Source organism: Falco rusticolus, chromosome 11, assembly GCF_015220075.1.
Source record: "Falco rusticolus isolate bFalRus1 chromosome 11, bFalRus1.pri, whole genome shotgun sequence".
Lineage (NCBI taxonomy): Eukaryota > Metazoa > Chordata > Aves > Falconiformes > Falconidae > Falco > Falco rusticolus.
Window position 1 is genome coordinate 6827153 of NC_051197.1, and position 27539 is coordinate 6854691.

Sequence of the window (27539 nt, forward strand, 5' to 3'; positions counted from 1 at the left end):
TTGCCATTTTGTAGCTGCAAACCAGCACATTCCTGAGATTTCCCATGCTGAGGATTTGGCAGCACAGGGCTGTAGCCCTGGCAGAGGTGCTGCTGGCGGAGTTGGGTTCCCAAGATTTGGTGTTTGGGTGCCTAAAGCAGGTGCAGCTGGGCACAGCCAGGGCTGGAGTGCCATCCACCCACCTGCTGTGACCAGGAAACCACAGCAGGGTGGACTGTCCTACACTGCCTGGTACACATCCTCCTTTGCAAAATCGATACCATCTTAGTCAACAGCAGAAATTGAGAGTATTCGGGCTGCAGCGCTGTGGGACATAGGCTAGGATTTTCAAATCTCTTTAAGAGGAGATCCTAAGACATCCTTTGGGTATACAACTTGGCCAAAGGATTTGGGATCAATACCACAGACTTTCTTTGAAGGGCGGAGACACTGACGAAGTATGCGTTTAGGGCTCAGTCTCCTGCTCCAAGAGTTTTCTGGGTTTGGGAGTATTTATACTCCTAACTATATACATATATATATATATATACACACACACATATAGAATATATGTGCATATATATATACACATATATATACACACAATATAGACGTTTCTGGTGAACATAAGTTGAATTTTAAAAAAATATATATTTGCTTTCTTATATTGCTAGGAAGTTTTGTTTGGGAGTGGCATTTACAATGTCATGGTGGCCGTGTTTGTGATCAGGAGTTGACTGAAGACAACTGAACTGTTTGCTGTCAAGTTTTGTGTAGCCCAGAATCTCTATCGAGCTGAATGATGAGCCCAGCCCCTACCTTTCTCTTGGTAAGCAGAAAACCTCATTGGGCCAAGCAAATGACTCCGCTTGGGTGTATTTTCCTCAATGCGGGACTAGATTTATTGAGGTCCTTAAGAAGTGTGGAATGAACCATAATAATAATAATATATTTTGTTCTGGGAGGAGCTAGCTTGTGTCCTGTGTTACACTTTAAGCTGCCATTGGTACCTCACAGGGCTGAGTGATGGCGATGGTCTGTGTTAGGCTTCTGAACTTGTGTGGTGCTGCTTTTCTTCTCATATGGAGTCTCGACAGCGGTTCTGATAAGCCACTGATCAAAGTTGCCATTGAAGTTTCCCAGCATGAAATGAAACCCCATTCTATGAATTTCAATTTCTCTTTCTGGCCTACTATCATCTTCCCATTCTCACATCCTGCGGTGTTGTACTATTTTACTGCTGCAGAAGGATCACAGCACAATTTTCTATTGTATGGCTTTTTACTTTTATTTTATTTTTATAGCAGCTTAGGTGAAACTAGTTTCTGCAAGCAGCCAGCATTCAGCCTTCAAATGAGAACAGATACACAGTTTGATGGGAGGTCTGGTGTTGACTCGGAAGTTAAAGTAGGAGTAGGATCTGTGTGTAGGAATGACAGTAGTGGAGCAAATGAAACCAGTTTTCAATGGTTGTGGTATCTGGAGTTTTCTGGGCATTTGTTTTTTAATCCCTAATTGCCTTCTTCCCTCTGCAATAAACCTACCATGGGTATGAGATGCAGAAGCTGCACAGCTGCAGCTGGCTGGCAGCACATGCTGCAGACCAGCCCAGTGGCCAGTTTCTGCCCTCATCTGCTTTTGCGGAGCTGTAATTTTGATTGTTCTGTATTCAGCAAACAATTTTACAAAAATTGTAGGAGTAGACTTATGTTTCACGTTTTCCCCCTTTTCAGAATTGTTGGAAATTGGCCAACAGTTACTGAGGAGGAAAAACAGAGAGAGAGGGCAGTCTGAGGGGCCTTCGTGGGTTAATGCTCAAGGATGCACTCTCATCAGCCTGGTTTTCTGTCTGGATACACAATCTAGAGTTTGAACAAAACCCTAAATCTAAAAATCCTATGTTCACAGTCTGTTATTATTACATAGGGTTTCATTTTTGGGGCGGGGAGGAGGAGAAAAACTTGTTTAAACTGTCCTTTACAGGCAAGTTGTAATCAGAAAATGTGCTGGTTTATGTGCTTTTACACCATTGCTGCTGTGGCACAACTACAGCATTTCTCAAAAAACTGTTGATGGTAAGAGAGGAAATACTTTCCCTCTGCTTTTCAGCTGTGTTGGTTTGGGAAAATTAGGAGCAGCAAAAAATGAAGCTATTGTGGAGTGGTGTATTGCTTAGTATTACAGATGTGCAAAATAGGAATAAACAAGAGGCATGAATTGGAAATTAAATCACAGAGGGGCTGGTATTTTATGAGTAACTGTAAAGATGTTCCTGTCCCATAAAGCCTCTAGAACCAAGGCAAAAGTTAAGTGAGGTTAAATCAAGTGACTGAGGGCTTATGAGGGGGGTGGGAGGGTGTTTAGTTTTGTTAGAAGGAGGAATAAAGAATCCTGGGCCTCTCATTTAGATTCAGATACCTGTTTGGGTTTAGTGTCAGGGATTTCACCTTTCAGAGAGAGAGACTTTTGTTAGAAGACACAGCCAGTCCCTGTTCCTAGCCAGGTTTGTTTCTTTTAGTATATATTTATTTCTTCCAGTCTAATTATACGTATCCCAAATGACTGCTTTTTTATTAATTCCCTCTATAAATGTTCGTACTCTAAACCAGTCTCCCTGGGTTCGCTGCTTCTAATTTGCTGTAGGGATGAACCCTGAATCCTCACTTGCAGTTCAGGGTAAGAGATGAGTAATGGAAAGGAAAAGAACATTTTGCAAAATGAGGGGCTGTGTTGGTTTGATGCAATTTAGTTTAAAATTCAGTGTATTGGAGTATTTTTCTGTCATGGCTGGATAAAGCTGAAGCCTTCTTTTCCCCCCTTGTCTGTCTTCCTGGAGAAGTGAAGCAGGAATGCCTTTCTTTGACCAAGCCTTCCACTGGAAAGCTGCCCAAGCCAGGGCTCATCCACCATGGGAGCTAAGCCCCTAGGTCACACGGGCGCAGAGTTCCACCCTGGAGTTTCTGGCATATCTGTCCAGCTGCACATGTGAGAAAGGAAAAGCAGATACCAAAGGCAAATCAAGCAAGAGTCAAAAGAAAGGCAGTCTCTTTGGTGTCACTCTCTGCATCTGAGCAGGGGAGAAGATGAAAGGCTCTGTGTATGCTTCAGTAGCCTTCTCTATTCTTGTTCCAGGTATTGGTTTGCCCCCCGAGGAGCAGAGGCGCAGGGATGCTGTGACTACTTACTCTTGTTTGTTTATGTTCATTTTGAAGAGACATGTGAATGGAGCTGCCTGGGCTGCTTACGGCAAAGGAAATGGATCTCGGGGGAACAATTAATTTTGCTTGGCTACTTCTGAGCCAGGTGAAACCATAAAATGAACCTGTGTCCTCCCCATTGTCTAAAAGGGATGTATTTATTTATTTTACATTTTAATGCACCACTGACAATTTATGGCGTGAGCCTCAATGAATTTTTAATAGAGAATTGATAGAAAAAAGCTGTATAACATGAGAGATTAATAGAAAAGGTTATCGGATTTGAAAAAGGAAAAGGAAGAAAAAGACAGAGAGCTGATATTTTAATTAACTGCTCCCTGCCTGTGTTGTGATCCCAGAGACATGATGACTGAGTGCCAGAAGGTGAATCTGCTTGGAAATAGAGTGATTCCAGTTTTGTATTAGAGGTGAGAAATGAGATAGTGCTTCAGTATTCTCACAGTTTGAATAATCTGGGTTGCTGTTTGCAACACAGAGCAGAATTTATTGGAATTAAGACAGTCTGCAGATCCATAATGCAATGTGTTGGAGAGGAATAGTAGTAAAAATAATAACAAATAAAATATAGTATATAAAATGTAAATAGTAAAAAGCAGAAACGGAAAAAAAAAAAAAGAAATAGCAGAAGTAAATATAATGATCATGGAAAGATTTGCGCTCCCCCTCCCTTAATCCTGCTCCTTTAAGAGATTAGACAGCTTGGATTCAAACAAAGGACCAAATGCATTTCTATCCTGCTGATCTATCTGGCATGGGACTGTCGGGCCTTTGGGTGGGTGTGCAGACGGGGATAACACTTCTTGGTTAGGCCAATGCTGATGAGCGGTTGTGCCCAACTTCATTTTGCAAAGAGGAGCTGCAATAACGCCTTCCAAATGACACCCCGGGACTGTCAATAGTGCTTTTCTCCCTCTTTTGTGAATCCTGGCAATCTATTAATTGTGCTGCCGAAGAGTAGTGTCAGGGGAACAAAGTAATCAGTGCCACCATCTGCTGTGAGCAGGTTGGCCATGTTGAAGGGAATGCCTGTTACGCTCCGCTCTGTGGCTGACCCCCTCGCTGATGCTTGCATCCACATGTCCCGGAAATAACAGTGATCAGAGTGTTAGACTGATGGGAAAAGGAGAGGTTTATTTTGAGATGCAAAAAGTAGTTGTATTGCTGTTTGGTTCTCTAGAGAGTAAGTCAAAGGACCGTTTTCCTATGGAAAACAAGACATTAGGGCATTGAGAGAGCTAGTATAAAACTAAATGCCTTTTTAAAATTAAGTTTCTTATGTCTCCAGTATTATACTAGTCTCTGCTTTCTGGATGAACCTTCCCGTAAGAGCAGATACTAACATTTCACCCAGTTAAATTCACAGTGAGCAGGTGAGTGCTCCAACTGGTTATGCATGCATATCCCATCAGTATCTGGTCAGAGCTTCTGACCATTAAATACGTCAGATTAATTAAATCAAACTTGCATTAAATACACCAGAAGGGATGCACGATAGCCATTTTCACAAGTTCTGGTTTCTAACCAAAGATGTTCAGGAGAAAGTCTTTTCCCTCTGGTAACAGATGTGCAACATCTTTGAAAGATCCGCTGGATTCTTAGTGTGACTGGTCTCTTGTAAAACTCTTGGTCTGCATCGGGTGGTTGTGTTGTTTGGTTTGGGTTTTTTTCTATATTAGTTCATCATATATGGTTCTGAATGACTGAAAACTGTCTCCCCTGCCCCAAATCTGGCCCGTTTAGCAGCAGAAGGGGAGTAAATGTATGTTCTCTTTATAAGCACATCCTGAGAGATTGTACAGCTGCTTAGTGATGCTCTGCAGTGTTTTCCTGCTGGGTGCCTGTTCAGGGAAGCTGCACGTTTTGTGTGTACCAAAAAAAACACAAAAACAAGTACTTGATTTCAGCCGTGCAGACTACCTCAGTACCTCACACAGTAATGTTCCTGTTCCCTGTGTGGGCACATGACCAGTATTTAATGTGGCTCCCTCCCTGACAGCAGCTCATGTAAGAAAAAAAAAGAAAGGAAAATAAAAGATCAAACCCTGGAGACTTATTTTTTGTGTTTAATGCTTTGAAAATGTTTGCTGGAAGAAATATTGATGTAGCAATGTTGTGTGCACATGAATTATATCAGAGAACAGCTATCAAGCTCAAACCTCACTGCGAGGGCAGCTAAGCAGTGGAACAGATTGCCCAGGGAGGTTCTGCTGTCTCCATCTTGGGAAGTTCTAAGACTAGACTGGATAAAACCTGGCGTAACCTGGTCAGATCTCAGAGCAACCTCCTCTTGGGCAGGAGGTTGGAGTTGATGACCTCCTGAGGTCCTTTACTACCCGAGGTTCCCTGTGATCGTTATTAGATTGTGAGCAGCTTTGCAGAGGGAAGAAACAAATCTCCCCATCACCACTTTATATGCAGATTGATCACTAACAAAGGTAGATACCAGCTAGTCATAGGTGTCGCACTTCAAGGGTGAGCCATTGCTCACGACTCTCACGGTGCAGCTGTTCAGTTCCTAACAGAAAAGCTACTCAAGTCACCATCGCAAAAGCGGTGAGTGACTGATGATCACCTTGATACTGAGGACACGGACTGAAGGGGCCAGGTATCTGTAGATGACTTTTTCTGCTGCAGCAGAAAGATGCTGGCTAGTATTATAGGGTGCTGGTTGTGCTGTGCCACTAGCACAGAGGAATAGACAATTAATTGCTTGAGTTCATGTCTTGCATCTTTTTCAAGCCCTAGATTAATGCAAGCATAGCAAAGAGCACAGAGTGGTTGACATTTAATGAAATGATTTTTAGTGTTTGGAGGAGTGCTTTATGATCATCTACTATGGTGACAGATGAATAGATTGCATAGATAAAAACATTATTATTTAGATTATAGTACTTGGAAGGTGAGACTTGTTTGTCTTACCTGTCTGTAAATCATGCAGCACACTTCCAGTTCCATGTAGGCAGCAGCTTTTTGTAGTAAAAGCCTTAAAAAATTATTTTGAAGAAGATCATTTGTGGTTTTCGAACATCTGGAAAAAGATATAAAAGAGTGAATCAGTGTTAAAAAGTGGAGGGATAAGAGTTCTAGCGAGAAGAAACACCCATCTTTGATGCTGGTGTAACTCTGTCATGAAGCAGCAATACTGAATGTGAAAGGAATCCTCACAAAACAGGGTTATCACTATTGTCCTTAGTGGGATTGGATGCCATGGAAGTCTTCTGCACTGCTTATATTCATGCTGAGTAAATTTTTTTTTTTTTCTTGCAGCAAAGAAAACTTGTGCCGAGTCAGATTTCACTTGTGACAATGGCCACTGCATCCCAGCCAGGTGGAAATGTGATGGTGAAGAAGAATGTCCTGATGGGTCAGATGAATCAGAAGCAGCATGCAGTGAGTAGCACAGAAAAGTGGTATTTCTCAGATGTGTTGTCTTACCACAGTATAAAGAAACCGGCGGTGTTATTTCTAGCACTTGCAGGATGATCTGTCAACTTTTGCTTCTGTCGGATCAGAAACTGATTCAGGTCATTCAAATCAGATTATTTCCAAACTTTCAAATATACCAGTTTTCCAGACTATGATACAGGTAGCACTGGTGTGTGTTTCTGCCTGTAATGTAATTAAAGACATCTCTAGCTCTGTTACAGTTTATCTGGTCATAGAGCTCATGAACAGCAGCAGTGCATGAAGATTCACACTCACCTGGGATCAGGCCTTTTGGAAACTTGTATTTGCAGTGGTTTGTATCGTAGGATATTGGGGATTTATCATCACTGCATGTAGTATTTCTGTCATTACAGAGGAACTTTGCAACATTAGAATATTGCTCAATTTTGGGGGGTGAGGGGTGCCTCTGAGAACAAATGAAGAAAAAAGTAGCAAAAGAAAAATGAACAATGTAAAATAACTAAAGCAGAGAGTATGACAGATGTTAACTGCAGGTAACCCTTTTAAAAAACCCATTGATTCAGTAAGTGAAAGGACATGCTTGATGTTCATGTACCACGTTTGATCTTGCTCGTTTGACTCTCTGAGGAGGTCCATTTGTGCTCCATTGTTCTAGAGCTGTGAAGGGTTGTCTGATGTTGAGTTGAAGGGAATCCCAGGGATATTTTAATGAAAACGCTAATTACATAGACTTCTGTTTGTGCGCTTACTTATGTCTGCAGGTTTGTTCTTGGGCAGACCAAAAAGCTGGTACAAGCCATTCTGTTGCATTTCTAGTCATGTACTTCACAGATACGTTCCCATGAGTCAGAAGCAGTGTTGGAGCAAGTATTTTATCAGATTTCACCAGAATGGGGCATATAGAGGACTTGAGAATTAACCATACTTTTATTTTTAAGCCTAGCACCACTCCTGCTTTCTCCCCAATTAAGAAAAGATTAATGTGCTTCCCTCGCATAAAATGAATGGAATAATTTTTGCAGCCATGTACAGGCTACAACAAAAAATTACTTCAGTAACTACATTAACATATTTATGAACTGTATTTGTTGGTCTTTCACCCTGCATCCTCCTTAGTCAAAAGCTATATTTATTAATGCTACTTCCACTACCTGTCTGTCTGGAGGGGGGATGAATAACTCCATTCCCTGCAGTCTCTGTCAGAAAATCTCTTGGCCTACACACAGCCCATGCTATGGTCTCTGACATGCAGCACTAAGATCCCTGATGATTTCTCTTAATCATCTTCCATTTCTTTTCTAGCCATTTCACCTTCCATTTTTCCCCCACTTATTTCATCCTCTGGGGAAATAAGCCTTATAACTTAATATAACTTAAATATCGCAAAAGAGACTTGGCCTGAGCCTCTGATTGTTACAGTACAGGACAGGACTGCTGTCCTGAGAGTAAAGTAATTTGTTCAGTTTTGTATGATTATTTGGTTCCGCCCCCCCCCCCGCCCCCACTTGAACAACCTTCCAAGAGACTGAAATCTGCATTTCTGTGGTGGTTCTGCTGTTCTGAAAAGTAGATTGCCCTTGAAACATCTCCCTGCTGCTAATGGGAGTGGGTCAGTGTCACCTCGACGCAGAAATAAGTATTCCTATTCTGTGCTATATGCCTAACAGATGAACCAGGAATTCTTAGTGAAAGTAGCAGTACCTGTATGGACCAATATTTAATTTGTTTCTTTAAATAAAAGGACTTTGAAACCAGCTCAAAGACTGTGGTATATAACCATGCCATATTTTGTTTTCTAGCTGTCTCAAGCAGACTTACCATGCTTTGCCTCAGCATAAGATATTTAGGCTTTGTTATGAGTTTTAACCAAAATAGATCAATTTTTGTGTGGTTGATGCTGAACTTGTGTTTCAGCATTCACAGGATGCTTGATGCAAGCCTGTGTCTGACTTGTAGCTAGCTTACAAGAAAAGCCAATGTTTCTGTCTGTACCAATTAAAAACTTGCCTTCAAATCTTTAAAAATGACACTAGAATTTTGGAACTTCACTTGTTTTATAGGATTATTCAGATCTGAAGTTTGCACTTCATCAGATGAAGATGAACTAGTTTTAATCTTATGACTATGGATAGTTATAGGCTTTAATTTGTGTGGTGGTAAGGACATTCCTTCCAGATGTTTTATATCCTTGTCAAAGTACGTGTCATCTCAAAGGCTGATCCAATCTGCTGTGTGAGGAAACAGAATCAATGTGGTAATGCATAAGCACAGTGCTGGTTGTAGGGTTAATTCACATATGTTTGCTGGTCTTCCTACTACCACTGGTCAAGACAGCTATAAACCTGGTGGACTATTAAACAAGAAACTGCAGTGTTAGGCTTTGCTTTTAATTTGTACCCTTAATGTAAAAGGCCAAGCTCTTTGTGTGTGCAGATGTTATTTAAAGGCAAAGAGGAGGCTGTAATGACACATACATGTAGTGAGAGGCAAAATGTACAGTGGGATGTTCCTGTATGATCCCTGCCTCCAGCTCCGTTTTCTTTCTCCCTGATGAAGAGGCAGCTGAGCTTTCTCGCCGTGGCTGAGGAGTGACTGCAGGCCCCCATGGCAGTCTCATTTTCCCGTTCAGAAATGCAGCACAGCCCTTTGAAGGAGCCTGCACTGCAGAGTTTCCCTAGGGAAGGGGCAGGTTAGGAAATGGAGATTTCTCACCTCTGGCAAGATCAAACTGCTTTATAAAATCAATTGCTTTCAGACAGGCCACACAATTGCCAGCACCTCTGCCAGGATCTAGGGTTATTCCTCAATTAATGCAACACTGGGACATTGTCCATAGCCTGTTCAGGCTAGGGAGATTAAGAGCATTGATAATGCTGACTGTTGCATTTCAGGACTATTCCAGCTTAGAATGTGATGAAAACAAGGCAGTTCCTCTCAACATCTAGCCACCTGGTAAATGGCTTTTTATTTTCTGAATGCTTTTGTGGTGTGTAGGGGTTTTTTTTAATATGTTTTGCACTCTCATATTGGTAGTTAGGGATGTTGTGTCCCCATCACTAATGTTCAGTTAAAGGTAGCAGTTTGTGGTAATTTTTTTTTTTTATTTAAGATAACCCTACTGCAAAACTAAAACAGTGCTTTGCTTTTTCTGTTTCCTAGATCACTGAAGTTGCTCAGCTTTGTACCTAACAATACCCTCTCTAGGGATGTTATCCATCCCCAGGTGTTCAGGACAGCATGACCTGTCTCCTGTTGGGTAGATAAGATGACATTGCAGCTGGCCTGACTTATGTTGTGTCTGTGATGTCTAGGGCCTTTTCTGCTATTCGTGCAACTTTTTTTTTTTTTTTTTAAATTGCATTTCCTTCAAGCTGCTGAATGTGGCTGGGAGCAGTAACTGTAAGGGTATCTTTTGAGTCCCACTGAATTCTCAACTGATGAGATTTGTAGGACTTCTCCTGTTGTGGGTTTTGGTGCTATTTGAAAGTTTCTAGCATGGGCTGATTTTGGAGAAGATGGTTATCCAGGCTTTTGATTTAAACAGGTCATTATGAATAAGAAACTGCTCATATTTCTGCATTTTTCTTCAAGCCAGATCCTTAACCTAAACATGCTTTCACATATATAGGTTTGTCCAACTGAATTATTCATGTAACGTGTGAGTCTCCGCTAAACCTCAGTGTTCTGCCATCTGTCAGTTTTTCAGTGCTATTATCTGGCTGCTGAATTTATTTTGTCTCATTTAATTTATCTTAAGATTTCAATGAAACGTGTCCCCCTTTTCTGTGAGCAGATCTCTTCAGGGGCATCTTGTGGGCTGGATCTGTTCTCTCTGAAGTCATCATCAAATATTATCAGTTGGGGAGAGGGTGTTTATTGTATTTTTTGTTTCTGTGTGGAAGCAGAATGAGCTTCTAAATCAAGACAAGCAAAATCATGTGAACTCAGAAATCAGTGCTATCCACAATGCACAGAAGGGACCAAATTCATAAGAAGTTGTGCTGATTGAGGCTGAGGGAGGGAGGAAAGGAGGAGGAATTTACTATTGAAGAGAAGAAAGTTATACTGAGAAACATACTTAATAAAACAAAATAAATGGGATAGTGGGTAAGAGAGAACAAAGAAACACCATTTAGCTGTGCTGCAGTGGTGCTCCTGCTGGGGAAGTGGAAGAGTTAGTACTTGGACGTGCTGATGTCCAGCCTCATCTTCCTTGAACAAAGCCTTTTTAGCTTCGGCAATTGCCTGAACTAGGCCTCTGTTCAGGGAAGGTTGGCTGCTTGTGTGTAAATCAAATGAACCACTTTGGCCTTGCAAGGATACATGCCAAGGGAATAGCTGGGGGAGAAGCCGGCTTGTTGTCCTGTTTGACATCAGCCATTGCTGCTTCTCCCTGCCTGCCGTGAGGGAGAGTCTAGAGTGGGTGCAAAACTGCCAGTGCTGGAAGGTGCTCTGAAATGATAATGGATTTCATCTCCATCGTGCCAGCTTGTTAGTATGCAAGGAGCTCCCCACAGATCATTAAAAAGGGTGGCAAAGTATCTGGAACTTGTAGGAGTAGAGTTAGTGCCTCTGTCAGCGTGACACCTGCAACTCCCACGTATCTCACCAGCAGCTGTTTGGAGATACACTAAATATTTTTGACCTCAGAGTAGGCTCGAACGGTGAGGATCTTATAGTTGTTTGCTGCAGGGTTATACAGCAGCTTGCCTCTGGCAGCTGCAGGAGATCTTTAGTAGCCTACATGTACTCTCCTACTGGAGAGCCCACCATGGTCAGAGCCCTGGACTTATTTTTCATTGCTCTTGCTAAAAGCATCCCAGTGTGGCTTGGTGATCACCCTGAAGCTGTGGTGCAGCCGCTGCTGACATACACAGGGTTTGGTTATGCATACAAAAAGATTTCTCGCTGTTTTCCTACCCAGTTTCTTGAAGCTGAGAGAGGGGGAAGGGAAATCATTTTTCTTACTGAGCTAACAGAGACCTCCAGCAAAATGAATGTTATCTACCTAATGCTGTTCCAGCACAGGTACTGAATCATTCTAGTTTTTTACAGGAAGGAAATCTTAAATTTCCCTCTGAAGTATTTTGATTATTTAACCAGTGACTTAAACAAAAAAAATCTCCAGAGAAAAATAAAAATGTGCTCATAAACAGTAAGAGCACTGAGGGAACACAAATTAAAGGGATAGAGCAAGTGAAAATCTAAGCTGGCAAACTCTTGCCTTAGGACATTGTATATATAATGAGATCAAGGAATGCAGGCAGCATAAACTTACCACTTATTTCTTTATGAGATATGTGACATTCTCCTAGTTAAGAGCAGAAATTATTATATGGAAAGGTATAGTAGGGTGTTATGAGGAAGAAAAAGAGAAGGGGAAAGCTAAATTCATACTGTATTTAATAGGGGAATGATTTAATAGGGCAGGTTTAATAAGCAGCAGTCCTGGAAATAGATTTTTCAATGGAATATAAAATTAAATCCTGAATATTGGTTTGAAATACAGTACCAGTTCATGCAGTCCTTTTAACTTTGAAGTACATGTCACGAGCCATTGAGGGAGATGTATCCAGACTTGACAGTTATATTTTTAATGGGTGTTTTCCATAGTCCTAGGCACTTTGTGTGCTGCTGCTGTGTATGCTGATCTCTCACACTGATCATTCGGCTCTCGCTTTCTAGTAAGTTGCCCAAATGCAAAATTCTGTAATTATGAGTAGTGGGATGGTATTGCTTGCCCCCAGATGTACAGTCCTCTCCTAGCTCTCCATTCACCCCAATTCTTCTTTGATACAGATCTCCTGCATGACTTTAGTTTGGTGGCATTGTTGTGCTTTTGTGGAAAGTGACTTCATAAATTCTCCAAGGGCAGGGAACAGTTTATCCTGGAGGAGGGTGGACTGTCTCATTCAGTTCATCGCATACACCAGGCCATTGAACTTTTAGTAGCAAAAGAAAAACTAGGCCAGATCAGCAACGAACGGCCATATACCAAGTTTTAAGACCTGGGGCAGTAACAAAGAAGATTTTATTATTTTTTTTTTTTCTTTTCATATTCCTTCCCCCCCCCCCCCCAACATTAAGAGCAGATCTGTTTGTATATATGTGATAAGATGGTGGGGGGTTGTAAATGCAGTGGAACATGTAAATTAAAGATCATTCTGTGGATTTAATTTGTTACAGATCATTCAGAGCGTTGAATAAGGTGATGTTAATGTCAGATGTACAGATGCACATTTTACCACTCCCACTGTACTGACTGGCTACTGCCAGCATTAAAATACAGCGGCTTCACTACTCTTCTCACTGCCTCCCTGTCACTGTCCCTGGGGCCACTGGGAGCACCGCTGAATTACAGCAGCTGAGAACCACATATGTAAAACAAATATAGGACAAAGTACAAGATGTGGAAATGCTTCTAGAGTTACAGGATCCTCACAGTGACAAGGCACAAAGGAGGCAGTCTCATTTTCCAGATGCCCAGATTGGTTTGTAGGGCTAATGATGAAAGCTTTGATTTGTCAATGTGATCAAATTTATTGAGACAGAATAAAATGAAAACAGTCCATGATCATCTCTCCATGAAGTCATGGAATAATTTAAGACAGAAGGGACCTCTGAGGGTCCCTAGATGTCCAATGCTCTGCTCAAAGGGGACCCCTGTCCTTGTGTTTGACCACCCTTATTAATGAAAAAAATTCCTGTATCTCGCCAGACTTTCCTTTGTTACAGCATGTCTGTCACCTCCCATCCTATCACTGTGCATCTCCTAGAGCAGTCTGTCTCTATCTTTTCTAGTCCTTCCCATTTTGTAGTTGAAGGCAGCAATAAAATCTTCCTTTAGCCTTCTGTTCTGATGGCTGAAGAAATGCTGTTCCCTCAACCTATCCTTGTATGTAGTCTCTCATTTCAGTTTATTTTGTCAAATAATTGGAAATGACACAGTTGTACAACTAGGATACAGGTTTTTGCATTGCTCGCTCACCTCTTTCAAAGCTTTAGCACATCCAAAATAGAACTTAGAAATTAATTCGTGTTTATGTCTTTAGTATGCTACTTAGCTTCCAGGTCTACTTAGCAGAGGGTTCCAGACTCTTGAAGATTCCTTTCCATGGAAGTGTTTAACAGGACGCTGGAGGTGGACAAGACTTGTTTGAAGCCTGTTAGCAAACTAGTAGTTCCCTGCAGATCATGGCTTGTAGTCCCATGCAGGTTTTTAAAGGCCTGTTTATCCTATGTGTATGTATCTCTGCAAATTCTCACAGATGTACTTTTAACTCATGATTTAGTTATCCTGTCTCAGCCAGTGTATACTTGCTTCCCAAGTGCCTCTGGTTCCTTAACCACTGTAACTGCTTTGAATGCCTCCAGGTGTGTCCTTACTGAGCAGCCCCAAGCTGACCTCAGTATCCCAAAGGACACAAAACTGTGGGGACTAACACAGGAAGTTTTTGACAAGGTAGAGAACCAAATCCAGTTTTTACGGCATCCTGTTCCTTTTCTTGAAGCATGAAATTATCCTTTTTACATCAAAGGAAATTCAGCAAACTCAAAGCCTAGCTATTTATCCCTGGTAGTGGGATAACTTCATCTGTGGCTCATGGGGAGTGAATTACATCTCCTTTTTGATGATTACATGGCTTTGGTGGTCTCAGCACTTTACTTACCTAGAGATGTAAATGAATTAGGGTATGTAATGATTGTGCTCCAGTTCTACCAGTGCTAAAGTGTTTTAAGTAATACCTGTTCAAAACAAAATGTGCTTTTCCTTTAAAGGAAGGTGTTTGGAGCTTTTATCTCAGAAATGACCTTTTCAGAGGGCCGAGTCCTATAGGAGAACCAATAGAAAATACCTATTGGGTCTTTTCTGATGTTTTTATTGTGTTTTTCTTAAGCAATGTTACTTGCAAGAAAGTCACATTTTTCATGTAGCATTGCCAAGCTTTGACATTTGCAGGGTTCTACTTCAGCTCGACTTTGAGCTTTTGATAGGTGACTGCTACAAAGACTTAAACGCTGGCATTTAAATACTTTTTCCTATTGGTTTAATGCCTTCATGCAGTTCATAAACAGGTATGGTCATAAAAGAGTTTGATGCTGCCTTTTTATGGCTATGATTAATCTTGCAGCTATTTCAGTAGGAGATAATAGCAGGAAAAAGAAAGTTGAGCATATGAAGTTCTTGTATATGTAATTATTTAACACACCGTAAATATTAAACTAGTAAAAACTTAAGAGGCTTTCAGAAATCTCAAGCAGTTTTTCATTGCCTAGTGCTTTTGTTTTTTCCGTTCTCTTGCTGTTTGCTTTCTGAAATTCAGATTACTTGATTTTTATATTTATATTTTTATTGTTTATTGGGGGGGGTGGTGGATCAGGGATCGTGGTTTGTTTAGTTACTATGGCTGTTGTGAAAATGAAGTAATTTCTGGGAGTCAAAGGCATAATATAATTTGAAAATTGGAATGTTTTGCTAACTGAATGAAGCAGTATCCCACTGCAAGAACACAGAAAGCAACCCTTTTCTCCTTTCATAAATGGGTGAATTACAGCACGAGGAAAATAAGAGAATATCAAATAACATTATTTTAACATTTTTCACATTTAAATAGCTTCTGTGTTTTAGTATCATAGTGAACTGTGTGTTGTAGCTGTGATTCCTAGCTCCACCGCCTTTTCCTTGATAAGTATTTTTTTCTCTTGTTCTCCATTTCTACAGTTGTGTGATCATGTTTTCATTCAGGACCAACTCCCACTGAAATCATTTGCAGTTTTAATAAGGGTCTCGTGATACTCCACCCTGCTTCCTTGAGGATTAGGAGCATGATTAAGACTGGCTTAATATGCAGTCTCTGCATGCTTTGGTAGATAATTTATGTAATTTAAACCTTGCACTGGAGATTTTTAATTCTCTGAAATGCTTTCAGTCAGATTGTGCTCTGGGGTGAGGCACGGTCACTGACGGCACTATCTGCACGTGTGAGGATGGTGTGGATCATCACCATGCGCGTTTGTGGGATGCAGTGAGCCTCCATAGCTGCTGAGAGCCTTAATCAGGGCTCTGCTTTAGCAGTAGCTTCCAGCCCTCTGTGTAGGGGTACTGTATTCAGTGGCTATACTTGAAGTGGCATATTTCAGCTCACCCCCTTCTGTCTTCTATTTTAACATATTAAAACATCTTAAGAAAATTTTGCATTAAAATACAGAGGACCCAGATTAGTACCTTTGTTAGACTGCACATGCTTACATGTTCCCATTTGAGTGGGCTCATGCCAGTTACTGCACCATTTTTCTGGCTTATGCTGCTAGGGTAGTCATCTGACCATGTCATTTGAGTTCTCTATGTATATTGCTGTACAAGACTGAAATTACTGTGTGAAGACTGTGAATTCTCTGGTTTGGCATAACACTAGTCATTTTAGCACAAAGATAAAACCATGCTTCTCCTTTTTTTTTTTTTTTTTTTTTTTCTACAGGGAGAAGCATGTCTACCATGTTTGACAATCACCAATTTAATTTCTTAATTTATAATTTTGTGTGCATTTATATGGGTGAAATTATACATGTATATTTAGAAACACACATGTGCACGCACACACAATACTGGTATGGCGTTCAAGCATTTCATCAGGTATATCAGCCCTGTATGGAACATGAATGAGAAATGGTGATTAACACACTGAATTCTGATAGAATGTGTATGTTTCTGTTTCAGTTCCTGTCTCTAGCCATGTTGTCAAACTTGGAGCTGAGCTGTGTGAACCAGCAGGGATATTTGTAACGAAGTAAAGGTGTAGGTGGTAGGGGAAAGCCTTTTCTTCTCAGCCACAGGTCTACACACCACAGTTCTGTGCAACAGCCTGGACACATTCAATTAAAATTGCCATCTAAGCTGCCTGTTCCATCCTCTGAAAAATCAAACAGGTGGGGAGTTCATTGTGTGTATATAAAAGATAAAATGTTCTCTCTGAGATAAGAAACACAATTATTTAATAGCAGCAGAGCCTTTTCAGACTTATTCTTCAGCACATGTAAGAGTGAGGACATACATGAAATTTAAATCTACACTCATCTACCACATCCTTTTTTTTTGCCCTGAGTTCTTCATGTTCTGTTGGTCCTTTTGAGCAGCAATTAATTTTTTTTGGTACCTTTAACACCTCAGAAGAGTAATCACCTGAGCGTGAAAAAGCAGTTTTCATGCTGGGATCTTGATGCAGCAATTGCCTCTTTGTGGCCATGCAGATGTTACCAGCAATGGTGCAGGAGTGGTGCAGCTGCTGTGGCTGCTGGAGGTGGCCTAAAATGGGGTGTGACATGGTACTTAATTTTTACCTTTACGGTATGAATTTTTAAAAGGTCCTGCGTGCTGTTTGGTATATTTGGTCCTTTTGACAGAACAGAGAGGAGACACGATAATGGCAGATACAAGGTGTAATACCAATGTTGCAACAAATTTAGACAAGCTTTTCATCTGAATTCAAAAAAACATACAGGCTTCAGGTAGCAGGAAAAAGTGTTTTACGATGAATTCTGGCAGTTTCCTGGAGACCTGTGTAATTTTTCTTTCTATGATTTTTATCACTCATCTTGGCAGGTTTCATTATGTTTGCTCATCTAGGGACCTTTTGTGCCTTTATTCTCCCTATTGATAAGAAGCACTTTTGTGACCATAATCTCTTTTACAAATGGGTATGGTCTCAGTGCTGCTTGATTCCTTTATCCTTTGTATAATTTTGTCCCCCTAGCGTTCTGTGGAGTTTTTTTCCTCCCTGTTTTGATTAGAATCAGAGTAATCTCTGCGAACAAGAGAGGAAAAAAATGAGCCTGGGAAGAGGGAAAATGAAAGAGCAGCTGCTGATACAGAGGCTCAGCAAGCCCCACGGGTGTGTGCTGGACTCTTAGCCACAGTTGAGAGACTTCTGAAGAGGCTGTCTTTTAATCGCTGTTTGTAACCAACGGGCTCTCAATGGAGCTCAGCGTGCAGCCTGTTCCTTCCTCCCGGCGCCCCGGGTACAGAATTGCTTCTTGATTACTCAGAGAAAGAAAGGGAAGGAGCCAGCGTGCACACGTGCAGTTGTATATGAACCCCCCAGTCACTGGTTTGTACTTGAGCATCAGCAGAAATGGTGCTGCTTCCACTGGACCTGATCTCACTTGAAATATTGGTACATATGTGGCTGTCCTGGGCTGGCATCAACTGCAGAGCACCTGACAAAACACAGGTGTTTGGGGAAAAGGTGGAAACTCTTCAGTTAGTAACCTGACATGGTAGATAACTCCAATTATGGACTTCTCCCTATGAGTCTGATTTCTCTGACTATGTGTTGAATGATGTTACAGCTTCTCAGATCAGGAACCAAAAAGTTTCTCTGTTTGTCAGGTACCTGCAAGTGCCAACTACTGATGTTTCACTTTTAAAATATTTGATTGCTGGCATGCTTGAAAACAGCATGTTAATCAAACAGGTTGCTTCAGCTGGAATTGACTGGGAGGAAATAAAGATAAAAAGCTATTGGTAAAATGTTCTAATCTTCTAGGTTTCCCAGAGTACACCAAGCTTTTATATAGTTTATGTAAAATGAAAAAAACCACCCTGTAATAATAGATTTAATTAAATTAATCTGTGAGGAAAAGTGGGCTTTGGAAGAGGTAATTCAAATCTCTCAACCAGTCAGATGCAATGTTTTGGTTTTTACAAAGGAAAAACATGTCTAAGTTTCTAGTAGGGCTTTTGATTATGGTAATCAATGGTTTCTTCCCAGCTTGCACAATATGTTCACTTAAACAGCAATGCTGTGGAAGATCACAATAGCACAATCTATGGTTTTTCTCATAATTAAAGTTCCATTCTGTTTCCATAATTACCTAGCTGCTTATCTGATGTGAAACTTGGAGGAGCGTTTTCTGATTCATTATAGTCAAGCCAAACAGCAAGCTAAACTGCTTTTAAAGGATTAAAGAAACGTTGTCAACCTTCAAATCACATTTTAAAATCCTTTTTGCGCTTAACTACTCTTCTACTAAGCCTCTTCTATCTGAGAACTACCAAACACTTTACAAACTGTAATTAAACTTGGCAGCTATTTCAGTACCAAGAGGTGTATGAGGTGCTTCAGAAAAGCAGATCAAACCCGGGTCCTGGAATAGCATTCACAGTTTCCTTTATAATTGCATTTGCAGCAGAGCATTGTTGAAGCCAGTGGGGTTCTGCCCAGACCTGTGCATCTGCCTTCTAGCACAGGGTTTCTGGCTGTGGTGATGTTACTCACATGGGACCTTGCAGAGTGGATTTTATATCAGAACAGACTTAAGTAAAGCAATGAGACTAATGAAACAGAGTAATAGCAGGAGTGGAATAAAGATTATGGTAATAAGGTCAAAAGGGTCCCTTATATGATGCCAAGCATGGCTTGAGTGTTACCCCTATGTATACAGAGATATATAATAGATAGATAATTCTATTATATAGATTAACAAGATTATTACAGATTTGGCCAAAGTAACCTCTGAGGGTGGATTTGAGGAAGAGCATGAGCAAGAATTATGAGAGGATGCCCTGTGCAAAGGGCAGGGTAAGCAGCAGCTAAGGTAGGAGGGCAAAAGGGACGGAGGAGAGAAACAGGACTCTGGTGCCAGTGGTGGAGCACAGTTGCTTCTGCTTTCCACACTGAGGAAGTGGTAGGAAATTGACACATCAGTATGTGTTTCTCAGGGGACTTGCATGACATAGCCTAGGAAAACTGTGGAGATGCAGGTCTAGCAGATAAGAAACCTGGGTTTGTTTTTGCTCTGCTGCTGCCTTGTGCTGGGACCATTGGTGAGCAGAGTGGTTAAAAGTGTCATCATCTGCAAAAGCAGAGTGGTGTAATTTTGTCAAACCTGTTCACAGTGGTGCTGCTGTATCTTGCTAGGTGATTGGAGCACATCTGTTGGATACGTTCCTCTTTGATAGCTAATAATAGGGCTATGAATTGTGGTGGGATTTTACATAGAGTTAAAAGTTCTTAACTCTGATACACTTCTTGGTATAATTTCTTGCCTGTTTTTTTTAGTAACTGAGTAAAAGTTGAGCACATGGGAACATCGTAAGTTGAGTGTTGCTCTTTTGCGATCCCTTAATTTTTTTTTCACACACCTTTTAGTAAGTTATTTTCTGAAGTTAGCATTTTCTAAGAAGTGTAGACAAGGAGTAAAGTCTAGATGTTCAGAAGTGCACAAGGAAATATCTGTAGGCTCTGGAATGTGTTTTTTGAAAAAGATTGCTAATTTTTAAATGCACCTTTTCTGGATGTTTCACTATCGGCAGTGTCTTCTAAGATGAATGCCATAAATTAATGGCTTCTAGGAATCAATTTATTTTGGAGACTTTACTTCTGTAGTGCTAGTGGGAAGGTGGGCATCTGGCCATGCCTATGCTCTAATATCATGTGTACATGCATCAGTAGTTTAGTGAGGGCACTGAGGTGCACAGCCTCTGACAAAAACTGAGCTTAAGCAACTTCTTCAAAACCACCTGTGTGAAAGTTAAATAAAAAAAAGTTTTGAATCTGTGTAGCCTTTGGGCACAGATCATCCTTTCAATATGTGCTCTCAGATTCTGCATGTCACTGTTCTAATGCGTGCTGTAACTGGACTTTATTGTCCTGAAATGTAAAGGTCACTACTGCTAATTCCAGCTATTGTTGGACTGGGAGCATGGGTGTTTGGGTTTTCTGGAAGTCAGCTCATCATTGTCTCAGGACTAGTCATGTCATGCTCTATTGTTTAGTGTGTTTTGAACTATTCCTTGTTACTTTTTGTCTTGGTTGTGAAGGTTTAAGGAGATATATTGAAGCATTACTGTATGTCAGGATTATGGAGAAAAAGCAGAATTTTTATTATTGTTCTTTTTTCTTCCTTTCATTGCCAGACACTGCTGTTGTAAACATTACACCTTATTTTATTTGAAATGTAGAATTATCCTTTTAAAGGATACTTGCAATGAAAAATGGAATAAGTAACAGATACAAAGTGCTGGCGGCCTCAGTTTTCTGGTGGCCTGAATTCTGAGCACAGTTTGAATCCTAACGTGCAAGATTTTTCTGTTTATCTAGTAGTGGCCATTGCATTGTGCTTATGCATGCCAGCTTCAGTACACATGTGTCTAAGTTCTGCATTACGGTTTGTTTGCACAGACTAGTGAGCAAGGAGTTTCCGTGAGTGTGACTGTTCTTTGAGACGGGAGCCCATGATATTTTCATCATATGCTATAAAGTATTTATTACTGTTTTTAAAGGGTGGCTTCAGGAGACGGTCTGTGATGTGACTGTATTTAGTAACATAAATCCAAGTCCTTTTCTTTTTGCATATACTTAAGAAGGTATGAGGAGTTAGTCATGGTGATTTCTAAATACGAGGGAGACAACCACTGTGAAAACATTTCAAAGGGAAATAGCTTGAAGCTATAGAATGTTGTTTAGAAAAGGCTAATTTAAACTAAATAAAAAAAGTAATCCCTGTTATACGTAATAAAATGCAGGAGAGAGCTCTCAAATTGTGCAAAAGAATTTTTTAAAAAAAGAGAAGTCTGGGGTTCCAGTTTCTCACAGGAAAAGTGCGTTCAGTGATTATGCAAAATCAGAAACTTCACAATTGTAGGATCGGTTCTTACATTTTCATAGCCTAACAACAATTCTGCATATTCTTCTCCTTCACTTGGATTTTTTTCATTCATCTCCTGTGTTCCTGGCTTGGAAGAGTGTTTTTTTCCAAAGAGTGTAACGCAGCTGCCAGTGGAAGCTGTTGTGTAACATATGTCCCAGAAGGAGTGAATACATCCCTATCTGCTTGTCAAATATTATGAGAACTAGGGCTGATGTTTCTGGCTTTCAAGACACATTTTCTCTTCTACTGAGCCAAAGGAAAAATTTTGATAGTTTAAGCCCACAGATGTACAGACTGACTTCCTCTGTGCTGCAATTTACCCTCACCACTTTCCCAAACCTCAGCGATCTTTAGAGATCAGAACTGACTGGATGGAGAGAATGGAGAGGTTTGAGAGGAGGAGGAGGAACAACAGTAGCATGCAGTCTTTCAGTGTGATGACACAATGCACCATTATGGCAGCCACAGATGGCACATGCCAGCACACACAATACATGGATGCACAAATCTGTCTTTTAAAAAACATATGCTACACCTGGACCTCCTGTGCATCATGTAGTATGTAGGTGTTGTCAGCTAAAAGCATAGTATGAGCTAGACCTAGACAGCAGAGAGACTGACAGAGCAAGTAAGGCTGTTCTGTTGATAGAAGGGCAACAGGAGCATGCTATATGCTCTTCCTGAATATGCCCACAGAATTTGCATTTGATTTTCTGTATATGGTAGTTTGTTGAGACTGGGCATTATTTCAAAAGAGTGCTGGAATCTGGTTGCTGGGGAGACTTATAGGCTGGTTTTAGCATTCATTGTGGTCTCACAGTGTAACATTTATTGAAAAGGCTGGTGTAATCAAGTAATACATTTAAACAGTTCTGAGCACACTTCTCCAGGCATAGGCAGTCAGGATATCAGGGTTATTTCAAACAGCAAGAAATGGATACTTGATTTTGCCAGATTCACATGGCTACTCTTGCTTGTTTTGGTTTGTGGTTTGGTTTTTTTAGCCCAACAGCATGAAGAATTTTATAGCTCCTCACAGTTTTGATACTTCCAGTTGCTTTTCAGGGAGAATATAAGAGTTTCTTTCCTTTACATTTTGAAGGTTGTACTGGTTCAGCTCAGCCTTTGTTATTAACTCCAGCCTAGGATCATCAGAAGTGTGTGTTGCTCCTGGACTAGACTGTAATTGTGGCACAGATCAAAATCTCTGCCAGGCTATCCTTTCCCTCTTCTAAAAACAGATTATCAGACTGGCATCTGTTTTCTTCGGGGAAGATGGCACAGATGCCCCTGCTGCAGGGGAGCTGACTCACAGCGGTATAGCTGACCTTTCTGCAAGACGTAGGGTAATCCATGGAAGGTGCATATGTGTTTGCCAGCCATCCCATGTCCCTGATGTTAGCAGGCAGGGATGGCGGCTTCTTGCTAGTCTTGTCTTCATTGTGAAGCGGGGCTGGGCAGGTGTTCTGAGTCTTACAGAGAAGGTCTTAGAGTCTGCTTAGACCCTTTCTCCTTGAGCTCCCCATGTCTTCTCTCCTGCAGTTGGCAGGTGGAAAGACCTATATATAGAGAACTGTCGTGTTGTTAGAGAAAGTTTTGGAAAGGCTAGGTGCTGTGAGTGCAGCAAGTTATTTAGAGTTCTGACATCAGACTCCCTGGAGCCTTAGGTGTCTGCATAGGAAATTATAGCTGACCTGCATAGGAAATGAGGTGTACCTTAACCTTGAAAGTCATGAAGATTACTTTATCTAGACCAAATGCAACCTTACCTGCTCTACAGGTGACAGAACTTAGTCTCAGAGATCTATTCTACCTCTTTTAGTTACGCTGTGTTGGAAAAGAAGTCTTTCTGTTGAAAAGCCATGCACCAGCCCTTAAGAACCAGCACATTGTATTATAATTCTGTGAGCTTTTCCTCTGCTTGCTATGTGGGTCATAGTCTTGCGAACAAAGGTAATCTGTTCACTGGGTTAGCAAATAGCTTCAGGAGCACCAGAACTAGTCAAGTTTGTTTGGTTGTGGTGTTTTTTGGGTTGGGGGGGGGGGGGGGGGAGCACTTAGTGTTTTGGGTTTGGTGGTTCTTGGTTTGGTGGGGCATGGGGGTGGGATATCTTCCCGTTCCCCCCTCCCTGCTCATTTGTTTCCTGGGATTGATTTTTTTTTTTTTTTGGTGCGTAAGGGGGTAAGAATTCCAGTTAAAAGTTTTCCCCAGCTTTCCCAGTTTTCTCCTACATGGCTTCTTTGTCGTCCAATATAGGTTGAGCTTACAATACGACATTTTCTTCTGTCAGAGCGTTCTGCCCAGTCATGTATTTTCACTGAAATTATAGGAACTCTCAGGGAGACCTCTTATCTTTTTGTTGGTTTTTTTGTTGTTTCTTTTTTATTTGGCCACTGCATGTAGAAATTATGAGGGCAGAGAAATAGATTATTGGGCAGTTTTTAATTGTACATGGAAACTTTGTTTCCACAGAAAATAAGTGTAAGAACCGACAGTATTGAGAGTTGAAGCAATTACAGTCTAGGTACAAGGGGTAGTTAGATAATAAAGACATTGAATAAGGAGAGCTAGAAGTATGCCTGAAAAGTTTATGGCCAAATATATTGAGGATTGTAAGGAAAAATTTAGCTGTATGAAAAGCAAATCCATATAGTGTGATGCTGGTCAGTGGGAGTAAAATGGTAAGCTGCAGTGGCAGAAAATGAGTAAATACTAATAGTATTTCTAATTTCTGCTCAGAAAAAGGAGGAAGAAGATACATCTGCACATTTAACAACATGCCTGCTACTAAACAGCAGCTATTGAAGTTTTGTTTTTTTAAAACAGAAGTACTAGCAAACTCTCTTTGAAAGACACATGCAGTGACTTTTCTGATCTCTTTTGTTTGTTGTTTTTTTTAAAAAAAACCCTTTTCTTACTGTTTTTTTACAGATGTTGGAACATTGGTGGAAGTTTCATTAAGTTAGTAAAAGCTGGTGTTTTCATGGTAGTTTAAAAGGTTAAACAGAGCGCTGTATAGAACCTGCTGTAGAAGGTCTGCAGTCTAATACTTGAGTTCCTAACTGCTACAACAATACACAATTCAGCTCCAAGAGCTGTATGTGCTGATCATGCTGCTGTTACTTTTGGACAGAACCATAGAAAGGCTGATGATGGAATTGAATAGATCATGATTAAAAAAAAAAATTAAAATGTGTCAGCATGTTAGGGAAAACAAGAGTTGTCTCACTTCAGTGTTTCTTGATTGAATCATGACCTTGTTAATAAGACACTCTGTGTGTTAATAAGATACTATGTGTATTTCATGATATGTGATTTGACTTAAGCATAAAGGTTATAAAAATGTAGTTTACAAAATAATCAGAGCCCATGTTAAACAAATTGAAGAACAAGTGACTGAGAGGTGGTAAAAGACATGGGTAGCTGCTGTAAAGTCAAAAGTTTATAAGACGAGGGGTTGTGAACAATCTTACAAGGCTCACATGATTATAGAGATGAAAAACAGGCCTTATTAGAAGCGTATTTGATTTATTGAAGAGGGGGTGAGAGCTGACTTTATCAATTTACACCTGTCTCCTTAGAGAAGAGGTTTCATCACACAGTTGTTTCTTTAGCTTAACAAGAAACAGTATAATTTGATCCAGTGAACAGAAGTTGAAACTAGATAAGAGAACTAGAGATAAGGACTAGAACTAGAGATAAGATACAGCTCTTAACAGTAGTGGTAAATAAACAAGTGAACTGACTTGTCTAGAAATCTTTATCAATTGAAGTCTTTGAATCAAAGTAGATACCTGTCTTAAAGATATGGTGTCGTTTAAATGGGGTGTTGATGTAGAAAGACAAACTTTTGCTGTACAAGCATTTGCCTGATTGTAATGGTCCTGTAGCTTTCAGATGTGGGAAGCTCTCTCAGCAGGTACAAACAGGCATTGGTGAAGCTGCAGAGTTTATAGTTAAAAGATATTTGACCCAGCTGCTGCAAGCTGAAGTAAGCCCAGACACCAGGAGGTACTGTATCTGGGAATTAGTTGGGTATCCAGATCACTGGGAAGGAATTTTCAGGGCCAAAATAGGCATGCTCAGTTAAGGAAAAATAGTTTGTTCATGAGTAGAGGAGAGCCGCTCTCCTCCTTCCTCCCTAACCATGGATCATCATTCATAGATCTCTAAAGACAGTCATAGGTATCACAAAACCTTTTTTCTGTTCTGTGGTCCTTGGAGGTCTCTTTCCTCAGCAAATGGAACCCAGGAGAAACCTCTGAGATGAGACATGTCACATGGGTGGAAAACATAATTAGCGAGATTTTGCACAGTGTGTTAGCTTGCTGCCTGATAGGCAGATAGATGGCAGAGTTTTCATGGAGTTAATTGTTCTTCACTGATATGTATCCATATATACTATCTTATATATACACTATCTGTATCTAATGTATCCATATATACTTCTTGTCCTCTCTGATCTGCACAGACTATCCCCAGAGACAGATGTTTTGGATAGAGGAAGGTGTTTTCTGCCACTGGCAGGTTTTGCTGCTGTGACCTGCTTGAATAGGCTTGCTGCCTTTCAGGATCAGGCCCGCTGGGAAGCTGACAGTCACAGTTAAAGCAGGCTCTGTTGTCTGAGCAAACTGGCTCGTTTTCTTCTGATCAAAAGTACATGGTGAAAGGTGCAGCTTGGATTCTTTAAAGCATCTCATTATAGGTTATATTTAGAAGTAGGAAGAATATATTATTAATTACAAGGATGCTCTAAAGCAGAGAAGCTGTTTAATCCATGCCCTTGATGAACAGAAAAGTTACTGTACTGGAGTAAGGTTATGCAATTAACAGTAGGAGTTCATCAAATATCAAACTGTGCTTGTCTTCAGGATAGTGCTGGAATATCTGACAATTGTCTAGTTATTGCTTAAGTAGTAAGAGTGAGAGACAAGAACTGCCACAGGAAAATGTATATAATACAGTTTACATACCTGTTGTCTGCCAGTTTACGTATATACATATATATTTTTTTTACATCTCAGAGTACAGGCTCAGTACCTGTTGCCTCGGTGGATGTGGGGTTTGCTGGGAAGAACCAGGAAGTTGTCCCCATATATTTCTTGGCTTGTGTGGTTGCTAAATGAGCACAGTGTGTAGCCACTTACTGTGAGGATCATTACAGTTTTTCTCATATCTTTGTGTTCCCACAACTCCCCTTTTGCTGAGGCTGGCCAGTGGGTTCATCCCAGTTTCACTCTGGGTGTTCGCTTTGATCTGTGCAGTAGTGTCAGCTCCAGTCTCTGTACTGGTCCCATAAAACAGAGCTACCTTTGCAGAGGCATTTCTCGATCTGAAGTGATTTTTGTAATTACTTTCAAAAGTACTTACAAAGTACAATATTTTTTCTGTTTTCAAGTTCAACCTGACATCTGGTAACTGATTTTTGTTAATTAGGCGATCGTCTGGTGAGCTGTTTTAAACTGTGCTTATAAACCTAGTTTTGAGTTGAGTATTAATTTGCTTCAAAACAAGTGGAGAAGTTGAGAGCTTAAATGTGCTAGAATATGTTTGAAATAAGCTGCCTTCTGGAATTTGTTTCTGGTTTTGCTGTAATAGGAACTGAAAACTCTGGTATGTGTATTATGGGGAATTCTACAAATTAATATATAGGAAGAGAAATAAATAAATTGGTCCTGGTGGTGTGCTCAGCTGCTTGTGTAAGAATTTGACAAGTGAGCAAAGGTGATTGTTGCTGGTAGGCTTTTACTAAGTGAGATTACTGCTAGTGAAAAGAATTATTTTTTTATTTAAATTAATCTTTAACAGTTCAGGGTCACAAGGCCACAGGTTTGAAGAGAGTCTAGAAAACTCTCCATTTTTTGTATCTGTAAACCAAAACCAGTCAAATTAAGTTTGATTCAATAAAAAGTAAATGTGTCTCTTGTCTAACTGTGCAGAAATTGTTCCAAGATGCTTTCAAACTGCCGAGTTACAAATCACACGAGGAGGTACGATTGATTTATTGTATGCTGCAGTCTGGAGAATTTTCTCACTGAATCTTTGGTGAAGAAAGTTGATGCTAATAAAGCTGCAGCATATTTGACCAAAGGCCTAGGAATAAAGAAAGAAGTGTTACTGTATTAGTACAGATTGGGAGAATATAGTTATTACCTGTGTTTCTGTAGAGAACAGCTCATTGCACTGTCTGTGCTACGCCGGTCCATGAGGCATAGGCTTCATAGTCAAGGCTTGAGAGTGCGTCTGGTGTCCTGGGGGATGCCGAGGTAAGGGGAATTAAGCTG

The 27539-nt window shown here is 40.5% G+C and overlaps 1 protein-coding gene across 2 annotated transcripts in view; it reads left to right on the forward strand.

Annotated features, from left to right (window-relative positions):
• LRP8 (LDL receptor related protein 8) overlaps positions 1–27539 on the forward strand; it is a 194220-nt gene that overhangs the window by 111794 nt on the left and 54887 nt on the right. For both annotated transcript variants that reach the window (XM_037404533.1, XM_037404534.1), the window contains exon 3: positions 6465–6587. In XM_037404533.1, the coding sequence (XP_037260430.1) occupies positions 6465–6587 (123 nt within the window). The remainder of the gene's footprint in view (positions 1–6464; positions 6588–27539) is intronic.